We start from the raw sequence: 12,180 nt of genomic DNA on the forward strand, positions 1-12,180 counted from the left end.
TTACCGTTCCCCTCGTTCAGTGGCATAGCTATAGTGGAAGCAACAGTTACAGGGCTTGAACACAGAAGGGGCCCACCCAAGAGAAGGATACAAAGATTTTGTCAGGGCCCCCTCAACTGTATTATGCAATGACATTATACATTAGACATTATATACAGTGACCTTCAATACAGTATATACATGTAGGAAATGGACATAGCAGCTGCCTGGTCTGGTCTGAGAGAGTGATCTTGGCTAGCCTCAGGAGCGAGGGTTGTAAGTGAGGATGGGTTTGCTGGGGGGAGTATTCAGAAATTCCCTGTGAGGTCCAGTCAGTTCTAGTTATGCCACTGCCCGAGTTAAAAAGCAGGGAACTTAAAGTTGCCCCATGTTGTAAGGGGGGTCCAAATTAACAGAAGGCAGGGCAACATAAATAGACAGGGCCAGCAACTCATAGAGCAAAATATTGTCCCAGAAGAAACATATACCACAGAGCATATATACCGCCCCAAAAGCTGTCCTTTTGTTGTGGCCATCATTAGATGCTATTTTCTGTCCTCCTTCTGTTGTTCTGATTAGGATATGGAGAAGGGGGCTTATGAAGTGAGGTGCGGGCCACAGCAGTTGAATTCAGAGTGCATGTGTGGTCGCTGGTGGGATAAATGAGTTTCTGATTCTCACAAGGTTAATTACTGCTGAGAGCTCATTATGTACCTGACCAGCAGCAGAGAGAGGGGATTGGGTGGCCCCATGGCATGGGCATTGGCCTACCGGGAAATATCCCTGTAAGGTCTATGGGAAATCCACCCCTGTTAAAGGATGTGTTCCCCACAGAAGTAGCACTTATTGTAAAGTGTGAGATTCTGCAGGTACACACCCAGATCGGTAACACCCAATTGTCAGGTTATTTATAATTTTTCTTTGGAAGGAATGAGTTAGGTTTGGTAAAACACAGAGTTCTAAAGAATTCTAATCTGAAACACATTTAGCAAAACAAACCCATTAGGAGAGTTAACAGGTCCTCGTCAAGGCTCAGTCTCACACCCCTTAAAGGTATACTTACTTTGGATCCCAGTATATGAAGATCTCAAAGGTTCACCTGTTTTGCTTCCTTTGGATTAAGACAAGTATAGAACAATTTTACCAAAATTGCCATAGTCCTCCAATCACAGTGGGTCGAGGTGGCACTGCTCCATCTATAAAAATGCTCTATGCCTGATAACATACAAATACTGTAGATATTTCCTTATACAGAGGATAGAGAAGACAATTAACAACTAAGATCTCCACATCTTGGGGACACAAGTATGTAAAATGTAGGGGGGGGGGGGGAGATTTTTTTCCCCTATTACTATAGTTACATTTTTAACTAAAGAGGACTTGTTACCTCTCCTGACATGACTGTTTTAGCAACTACTTACCTTCCCCATGTAAAAAATAATTCTGGATCATCTATTGTTATGACTCTATGTTATGCCACTCTTTTATTATTCCTACTAAATGTGTGAATACAATTAATAGCAATTTTCAATGAAGGCCTAGCTGGGTGTTACCAGTTGGGGGGGGGGGGGTGTTACTGCATAGTCTGACACTATCCAATCAGTGCTGCAGGTAGCAGACTGGGCAGGGACATAATCACAACTGGTAATACCCAGCTGGACCTTCATTGAAAAATGCATCTATAACTTCTAGTAGGAATAATAGTGCGATATCACAGTACAGAGTCATAAGAACAGATGCTCCACAATTTTTGTTGAATGAAAAATGCAGGTAGTTGCTAAAACAGACATGTCGGTAATTATCTCAATTAGGCAACACATTATGTTCCGCTATATCCTGTATCTTCATTGCAGATAGTTTTCCTTTTTGTAGCTAAATCGTCTTCATAGGCCACTGTAGCAAAACTGCCATAGGTAAATCCATTAGGTTAAGTTCACACCCTTTAAACACGCAGTAGTAGTAGGGGAAGTGCTCACAGTAGGGAAAGTGCATAGAAACATCAGAAATGTTGGAGAGATGTTGACAACTACTGCATGTGAGACGCAGGTTTAAACGTGTTTGTGAGACTTTAAGGGCAAGCCAATTTTTTTTTTTATCATTCACAGGTCCAAGCACCACATGCCAAGAAGACTCCTGTGCAAACCAGGGTGTCTGCTTGCAACAATGGGATGGATTTAACTGTGACTGCAGCATGACCTCCTTTAGCGGAACTCTGTGCAATGACCGTGAGTATTACCGTGGACGATTATCTTGAGAGCATCAAAGCTTTAGGCAACATCTGAAGTTACTGTCTAGATCTGTGAATTATAGTTATATAATATTGTATATGCTGGCTATTATATATCAATGGCAGCAAAACAAATGTGAATCGTAGGAGTAAATATAGAAAGATGAATTAAATTGGAAAAATGAAGAATCTTTTCATATACCAATAATTTGAGGCTTTATAGCTTCATGCAGCTATTTTACAGTTTAGGTAATATGTTATTTTCACTTCCTTTAGCATTAAAGGCTATGAACATCTTTTGTTCGGGTCAACTTATTTATTCTTGCATTCTACTCATTCTGGGATAAACATTTTTTTTTCATTTGGTTTTTATTAAACATTTTCTGCAGTTTTCGCTGTTCAGTTGTCAGTTTTTGTCTATTTACACACTGTCACTGTTTACACTTTTGTGCTGCGTTTTTTGTCCAGCCGCCTCTCGGCATGTTTACCGTGCTGCGGCTGCATCTCCATCCCGTCCCTATTATAGTGAATAGAGCCGGAACAGCCTGCAAGACAAGCCTAACGTCAGGTGAAAGAAGCCTAAGCCGTATTCTCATCAGAGTAACTAGAATGAGCTATAAAGAGAGTTTGTGAGCTGTCAGGAGTTCAGAGATAAGGGCTGCACATCCAGCTATCAGAGCTGCTGTTTGACGGGACTGAATGTGAACACAAAGCAAATAGTCTGCAAATAGACAAAGACAGCTATGCAGTAAAAACTGTAGATTTTTATTTATTTTTTTATAAAGACCCAACTGAAAAAAAAAGATATTTTGCCCAAAAAATGTAGAATGCAATAATAAAAAAAATCCCTCAAAGGTGTCCATAGCCTCTAAGCATTTTAATTGAAAGGTTATGAATATTATACCAAGAAATAATTGCGAAAACTTGTTCATAGGCTAAGTGAGTAGATAGATGACTTATTAAGAATATATTGAAATGAAATGATATATCTCTTGTCTGCGCTGTAAAATGTTTTTACTTTTTTGAATTTTAACTTAATTTTAAAACCATATTTCCAGACCCATTTTCCATTTCCTCAGGGACATATTAAAATTTGAAAGAGAAGGTAGCGAAGGAAAATATTCACTTTACAGAGACGTGACCTGACTTTTTTTCTAGATATTTGAAGCTTCGTTCTTTAAATTAAAATGGTCTGGGACTATGGAATTTAAAATCGGAGTAATTTTTAGAATGCCAAAAATGATACAATATGTATTATGCAATGTATACTCGTTGCATCCATTTATATGCTGTTTGAACAAGCTTTTGTTATTGCTGTATGAGGACCTGCTATGCATGAGCGAAGAAGGCAAACTCCAAAGGTATGTGCAGCTTTTATTTTCATTTCAATCTGAAGGAAGGTCCATTGTATATCATCATGCGGATGCAGAGTTGTGGAGTTTAGGAATTGTTGGCGATTTAATGCCTTCTATGTACTTCAGTGCAGCTGTACATCAATCAGGCAAAAAGTTCCATATTGTTGCATATTTTAAACATTAAAGAAGAGATAAATGGTAAAACTGACTGAAGAAGCTTCAAATATGTTATGGTTCAGTGGCTGCATTTTGAATGCAAATGTATAACTGAGTTTTTGATTTGTGATTTTGATATTTTCACCTATCCATAGGATAAATAATACATGTCTGATTGCTGGGGCCTGATGCATTCAATATCCATGGGGTTGGTGGATGGAAACAGCTGACTGCTTTACTCAGCTGCCTCCGTCAGTCCCACATTTTGTTATCAAGAGACCCTGTGCATGCTAGACCACACTCTATTTCAATCTCTTATCTTGGGACCCCAATTCTAGTGAACAGTGGGGATCACAGTGTTGGGGCCCCCAGTGATCAGACTTTAATCACCTATACTGTGGAAAGGTGAATAATCTTAAAAAGCCCATTTGGTGATTTCTTTCATAATATCTTTTAGGGGTTGGAGATTTTATTGACTGCGCATTTGCTTGCATTAGTTGCCTAAAATGTCTCACATGCCAATAAATAACTTTAAATAATAAAAAAATATTATCTATTCACCTGTTTCACCCTTGTCATTCTCTACACTGTAGGTCTGCTCCTCCTCCCGGTGTTTGCATACAGGCTGTAGCGGGGATACACAGGTATTTGGCACTTTACTGCTGCAGCCAATCGCTGTTCTCAGCAGTACATGACAAAAGACCATTGGGTGCAGTAGTCATGTGTTGTATGCCATACCTCAACATTACATTTGTATATAAACATCAGAAGCAGCATCGGAGCTGCAGCACAGAGAAAGACGAGGGAGAAACAAGTGTGAGTGTGATGATTTAAAAACAAAAAACAAAACTTTAAATCATAAAGGTTTGTCTGTCTGAAGTCACTAGGGGGAACCTTGACTCTTCCAGCATATGCCCTGCATTAAACTCAATAATAGCTTGAAGTAGGTACTTAAGCCCCCTTAGTGGTGTCTGTAGGCAGGCCACATCTTGAGCTCTGTAACAGAAAACATCTCAATAACCTCTAGAAAGATGAAAAATAAAAAAAAATCTGGGAATTCACTAAAAGGACGGCCAAATACTCCAGGCTATCGGTTTTAAGGATTCTTTTCGATGTGACCTGTCTTTGTTCAATTGATTTTCTTTGAAGCACCCCTTCAATTATGCAAAAAAATATAATTTGCATGCAAAATGTTATACCAGTAAGAGCATGAACATGCAGTGCAATCTGTGTCATGTTATAGAGTAGAAGGAGCTGTGCAAATTGATATATAGTTTTATTGGTAAAGATATTAATTCAGTAAAAATTGAAATGTATTCTTTAAACTTATTCTGAGTTCATAGCCATGGGAGCTGCCCTATCCTCGTGTCCTCGTGTAAGTGATACAGTAGCTGTCAATCACTGGTAGGACTATCCACTGGACTCCTAAGCATAAAAAAGCTGACCTTTTAATATATAACATAATGGTTATACTGAATCTTTTCCCATATAACTAAATATCAATCTGCTCAGCTCCTCCTGCTCTGTAATATATTTTATGTAAGTTTTTATGTGCCTTTTCAAAAAATGTTAATTCAAAAATTTGAGGATAAATAGGCTTAACAGGCTTAGTGATAAAACATTTACTAAATGTGATTAAATATAAGGTAAGACAGACAAATCACATACAAAATAAATAATAATCACATGGTCTGCCAGATGGGGGGGTCTCCAGATGTCATGTAGTAGCATATAACTGACACCCAAGGGTGGGAGAGATGTTTTATATATATCTCAATCCTCAGGATACTTGCTAATGATCCATGGGATAGGTGGTGCACGCGGATGGGGACACAGGCTTGAGAGTCCCAAATGAACAGGATGAAGCAGAATCCACAACAGTCGTCCATTCAATTAAAATCCTTGGGATTTATTTAGGCAACAAACATAACGACATTTCGACATAGTGTCTTTATCAAGCAGTCACTGCCTAAATAAATCACAAGGATTTTTATTGAATGGACAAGTGTTGTGGTTTCTGCTTTATCTGACACCCCATGGTGGTACTAGAGATATGGATAGTGTTTCAAAATTCAATTCATCCTACCTGAATGATTTTCTTCAATGGAGTGCCCATAAAATGTCTGTGTGTGCCAGGTTTATACTTTTCAGCCCCTCCTGTAGGTTTTAGGGGAGGACAATAAGAATATTTATATATTTTTTTTTCATTAGACCTCAGGTCAGACCACCAGTCAGACCTCAATGTTAATCAGACTTCAGATGACAGCCCCAATCAGACCCCCAATGTTAATAAGACCCCAATAAGACCTCAGATTAGACCCCCAATCAGACCTCAGCTCAGACCCCAATGTAAATAATCTCAATTAGACCACAGATAAGAGCCCCATACCTCTCATGAGCCCCCATATCAGCCCTCATGCCTCTCATAAGCCTCCATATGCCTCTCATCAGCCCACATATCAGTCACCATTGCCATATTTCAGCCCCCATAGTAGCCCCTTTTGCCATAATTCAGCCCCTATGGCAATATGTCAGCCCCCATATCAGCCTCATGGCCATATTTCAGCCGCCATTATTAGCCCCCATTGCCATATTTCAGCTCTTATATCTGGCCCCATGGCCATATTTCAGCTCCCATTACCATATGTCAGCCCCCATGGCCATATTTCAGCCCTTATTGCCATATTTCAACATCCATATCAGGTTCAATTGCCATATTTCAGCCCCCATATCAGCCTCCATTGCCATATTTCAGCCCCCATGCCTCTCATCAGCCACAGAGCACAAAACAAACAAAAAATAAAAAACACTTACCTCCCCTGCTCAGGATGCCACCATAATGGAAGCACTTATTAATATTCACCCCATAAGATGCAGGGACGCAGGGACAATTTGTTTTGTGGGGTGAAAAATATTGTACTTTCAAGTTGGGTCAAATTTATTGCATGACCCATTTTGGCAAAATCGAATCTGAATCGAATTTCAAGAAATATGCTCATCACTAGTATTCACTGTTATACTTCTGTTATATCAATGTGTCAGTCTATCAGAATCCCATAAATATTCAGTGTTGCGAATCCTTAAAAAAAAAAATGAGAGTTAAGTATTCTCCTCAGCATTTGAGGAAGATTGAAAATGTTATAAGTCTATGTCCTTGACTCTGATTTTTGGCATTTCAGTCATCTGTTGAGTCTGTTATGTTCCAGGAACATGGTAATAATGTTACAAGGTATTTAGTGTTCTGTTTTTGGCACAATATCTTGAGTCTGATTGATTAATAGTCCGGTCAGTGACCTACTAGGAGGGCCCAATGATAATGTGATATATCACAATTGTTAAATGTTACATTAGATGTAACATAATAAAGCATATGACATCGTACATTTCTTGTCATGGTGAAGAACGACTTTTGCTCACAGGTCACAGTAAAGGTCAGTGAAGAACATGTGTGCCATAGCAGAATCCTTGGTATTTTTTTCTTAGTTTTCATAACTTTTTGATTTCGTCATTAAAATATTGTATTTAAAAAATTAAAATAATTAAATGTTAACAATTACACAATTTAACAATTGTTAACAATTTGTTATTTTTTTGCAAAGGAAAATCCATGCTTTGCAGATTGTAAAGGATTTTGAAAGAAATCTGTCACCAGAAAACTCACTAATAAACTAGGCACATTGACTTTTAGGGCTGAATGTAATGATACATTTCACTTAATAATCCATTGCTTCATTCTAGAGAAAAAACTACTTTGAATCCATATGCTAAGCTCCTCTGTGCACCCTTGCTCCTCCTCCTTTCTCTATAAGTCTATTGACCCCGCCCTCGCTGCACTTAACTGCTCATTTGCATATGGATCAAAGGTACTTTTCTCTAGAATAAAGCAGCAAATTACTAAGGGAAATGTATCATTACATTCAGCTGAGCTAGCCCATCAAGGTATTATGCCTAATTTACCACTGACTCACCTGGCGTCTGATTCACGTAATTTAAAGCATGTCAATTCTGTCTGATGATTTAACCTGAGGAGTTCACCCTTTTACGATGAATTGAGTAAAATCCACAACAAATCCACAGTCCAATCCATGACACACTGCAACAGATGAACATTTTGCCAAATATGTGTCACAGGTTTGTGGCATCAATAAAGTGAAATATAATGTATGCGTTCTGTGGGTCTAGTGTTAGAGTTCAGTTTCTACAGCACTAACTAACACTCCTATCAAACTAACACTCCTATCATGCTTCATTTACTTACTTACTATGGGCATTCTAACAACAGCTATGCATAATGAGAGTTGTAGTTTTTACAACTGTTAGTGTGCTGGAGATAAATGACTAGTTGCTTTCACAGTAGTTGTGTTCACACCAGAAGATGTGTCATCTCCACACACATCGCCTTTTCCTTTCGCAGTGTCACTTATCAGGTGCACACATCATGTTCCTGCTAAACTCTGCCCAAGGTATAGACAATTCCAGATGGTTCCGAGGCCTCATGTGTGAAATTATCAACAATTATCACAACCCATTGTTATTCCATAAGAGGTGCATGAATGTAAAATTACACTGAAAGCGGTTTTTTGTTTATGGTAGTTTACATGTACCATAGGTAGATTTGGAGGGCTAAAGTATTCTTTTAAAAACATTTTTAATTCATTTATTTATTTTTAGGATTTATAAACTGCCGAGAAAGGGTTGCAGACAAATTGGAAAAACAAAGAATTAACTTAATCTTTTTTAAAACTATTTAAAATGTCATTGTGACATATCAAACGTTTTTATCAGTATGGGTTTAGTTGCTGAGACCCCCACTGATTGCTAAAATGAAGGGGCAGCAGTGCTCATCTGAGTGTTTGACCCTTTGACTTTCATCGACTTCTGTAACAGCCAACCATGTGTCGAATGGACCCCCTATACTTTCTATTCATCCAGCCCCCCTACTGATCAAAAAAAATGATGATCAAATGTCTAAAAATTCATTCCAGGTCCAATTCATCTAAATAGTGTATATGATTTTATTTGGATCTAATCGATTCTACAAGAATCAAAAGTTCTCTCTCCCTACACAAAAACTCTCATTAGAATCTACCCGTTTATCACTAGTTCTTTGTATACCCTGTATACCCTCTTAGAGGACCACCCCACTAAAATATAATAAAACTATTTGACACAGTTATTCCTGAGATGTTTTACTCTACCTCTTATTACTTCGACCTTTGAAATAATCAACAGTAGACCTGAGAAGCTGAGACAAATGTAGTTCCATAATCTTCCATGATTGACAGGTGGAGGCTGGATTTACTTCCTGTGTATTATGCCACATGCAGAGTACAGGCTGCCATAACTACCTTCAGAGCAAAGTTTCAATTCACCACCACTGTCATGCTCTATTAGCCAGCAATTTTGCACATAAAGAGAGCGAAGCTTATAAAGGATGTATAGAATTGCTTAAACCCCACTTTGATTCTGTTTCCAGGTTGTTGTTTTTATTTTGGATGATGTTTTCTACATACAGTTATATAAAGACATATTAATGAATTAAAATAGGTAGGCTTATTGTTCCTATGTCTTTGAAATAAAATAATTGGTTTTGACTGACTACAAAAGAAATAAGATTACATTTTTTTTTGTATATTCATTATTGTAAAATAATAAAGTTACTGTAAAGTCCCATTCCCAAAACTGATCTGCCCTGCCTCACTCTGCTAAAGTGTAGTTGTTTGTCTCCATGTACCATGAGAATGGACAGTGGACATTAACGAAAGACTAAAATTAATGAGCGAATGAGCTAAATGGAGGAGATCCTTCATGGGTTCATGGCATATGTGCTACATTAATCTCTATAATTGTACATAGCACATACTGTGCAGCACATTTGGTCTTGAAGGACCCTTCATGGTGTATAAGAAAAATGACATGATGAAGTATGTTCTAAGATCATAAACTCTTCTGTAGGAGAACAGTCAATTCATTAAACTGCAAGCTGAGTTCTATGTTAATGTCTCTTCTGAGAGTCTGTACACATCTGGAATATAGTAAAGACCCACATATATTAGAAGATCACCTGTAGGAGTCTTTATTTTAGGGTGACATCTGCCAGTGTATGAGAAGTCATAACTCACAGTTATAACCTTACCTCAGGTGCCAGCAGTGATAAAAAGGTTGGGAAGGACAAAATATATATGTATACATCCTCACGTGCCCCTTCTGGGTGGTGCAGCATCAAATGTATGTAGTCTACATCAGCCTATTCTTAGCCTTTGTATCTTAGAGGAGCATGTCAGAAGAATTGGTCACTTTATGGTGAAAACATGCAACTATCCCATCCCTACTGTGAACATTACAGCCAGGGGCAGAACTGGGAATGTAAAGTAGCCCTGGAAAAAATAAAATAAAGGCCCTATGTTGTAGGCAGGTCTAAAATGATAGAAGGCTGGGTCAACACAAGTAGGTAGGGCCAGCAATACCATATTGTGGCACAAAATACCACCCAAGCAGATCCAAATACTACAGTGCAGGACAATGTCCTGCCACAGCAGCACACAATTCTTCAGCAGAAGCTGCCCCTCTGTAGGCTGGCAGTGCAACCTGCCACCTTTTATCTTTCTAATCCTGTTTCCTCAGGAATGCAATACAATTGAATTGAGGAGTTAGGAGGGTGCTTGTTGCCGCTGGCCCGGTAAATAAGTACTTGATGCTCCAAGAGCATTAATTAACTCTGGGAGCATCAGATCATTATTTACCTGGCTGGCGGATGTGAGGGAGGCTTAGAGGGCACTCTGGGCATCGTCCAATGGGGAATTTTGTGTCTATAGTCAGTCCAAACCTGGTCATAGCTCTTGTTGTTGCTGTCTTCTGTGGACCCTGTAACAAGGTTCCAGGGACTGTAAGGCTCCATGGACTACGAGTTGGGAAACACTGGTCTACAATGAAAAAGTATCATTCTTAATTGCATATTTTCAATATGAATGTTTTATTTATCGAATACAGGTCAAGAATATAGAGCCAATGTTATTCTATGGACAGTGTCTAGATTATGCAAAGTCACAATTTCAGTGGTAAGAAACATCAGGTTCATGGTGTTCTTCAGGATTACTGGACCTCATAAAAAAAAATATATATATACTTCTGCGGACAATACCTGCAGGTGTTTATCAAGGTTGTGCAGGTTCTTTATCAAGAATATTATGTGACTTCTCCTCATTTTATAAATCCTTTTTACACACAGTAGTAAGGCTGAGTTGAGTTCACACTTCAGTTATTTGGTCAGTTATTTGGTCAGTTATTTTTATCAGTTATTGTGAGCCAAAACCATGGTGTGAGTCCAATACACAGAACAGATGACTATTTTTCCATTATACCTTGTGTCTGAGTAGGGTTCATTATTGGTTTTGGCTCACAATAACTGATATAAATAACTGACCAAATAACTGGTGAGGGCTTAATTGCCATAGCACAGAGGTAAAGTGAACCGGACTGGCTTCTCACCCGCACACTGTCCATACTAACCCTAACTGAATGGAGATAGCTTTTCACGACACTTATTGCAACCCAACTTATGAAATTCATGTTTTAGATGAATTCTGTTGTGACAGTTACCTGAAATACTTTCTCACATTTCAGAAAAAAAATAAAAAATTAAATATGGAAATTATATATTACTTAGCATGTTAATGCTAAGTAATATATCATTTCCATATTTTTTTTAAAAAAAATTTACATTGTAAATTGGGCCAGCTGATTTATCTGGTATGAAAATGGCCATAGAGATGCAAATTGATTGGATTTTCCTAAATTATGTCGTTTTGTGTTTGGAATCAATGTATTTGTTTAGTTTAATAATGCCGGAAGATGTGCATTATGTATCAGAAAAAAATGGAAAAATTGTGTCAGACTTAAAGTAAAGCTGCAGTGATTATCTCCTGCTGTACTTTAAAGGGAGACTACACAAAAAAAAATATGTTTAACCCTATATTAACAACCTATACATGAATACTCAATGTTTTGTTATTTTTTGTTATAGAAAATAAGTGGATGTTTTTCTGGATAAAAGTCACTTTATGTATTCTACTTCCTGTGCTGGCTCTTTAACGTCCTCATTTATTGGAATTTTAGCAGGACAAACAGCCTAACTTAATGGTACATCTACATGCCCCGAGAATTGGGCAGATTACCGCTGTATGTAAATACAGCGGTCTCCTTAACTGAGTGAGCAGCCGACTGTCAGGAAGGAACACTTCCATCCCGACAATCAGCCGCTCAGTCGGCCCGTAGAAATCCAGCTTAGCTCTCTCAGTCAGACCATTAACTGTGACTTGAGAAAGCCCCCCCTGTAGTGACTCAATGCAATGCTCTTCTGTTGACATCTTTATTTATGCCTATGAAGCGATGCCATACTGTTATCCCAATTCTAGATCTACTATTATTCTAGCAAAAACATATTCCCCTCACAGCAGCAGTAAA

The 12,180-nt window shown here is 38.3% G+C and overlaps 1 protein-coding gene across 8 annotated transcripts in view; it reads left to right on the forward strand.

Moving 5' to 3' along the window:
• Positions 1–12,180, forward strand: part of NRXN1 (neurexin 1) — a 1,537,142-nt gene that overhangs the window by 939,636 nt on the left and 585,326 nt on the right. For all 8 annotated transcript variants that reach the window (XM_044290694.1, XM_044290695.1, XM_044290700.1 and 5 more), the window contains one exon: positions 2,085–2,204. In XM_044290694.1, coding sequence (XP_044146629.1) covers positions 2,085–2,204 — 120 coding nt within the window. The remainder of the gene's footprint in view (positions 1–2,084; positions 2,205–12,180) is intronic.

Source organism: Bufo gargarizans, chromosome 4, assembly GCF_014858855.1.
Source record: "Bufo gargarizans isolate SCDJY-AF-19 chromosome 4, ASM1485885v1, whole genome shotgun sequence".
Classification (NCBI taxonomy): domain Eukaryota; kingdom Metazoa; phylum Chordata; class Amphibia; order Anura; family Bufonidae; genus Bufo; species Bufo gargarizans.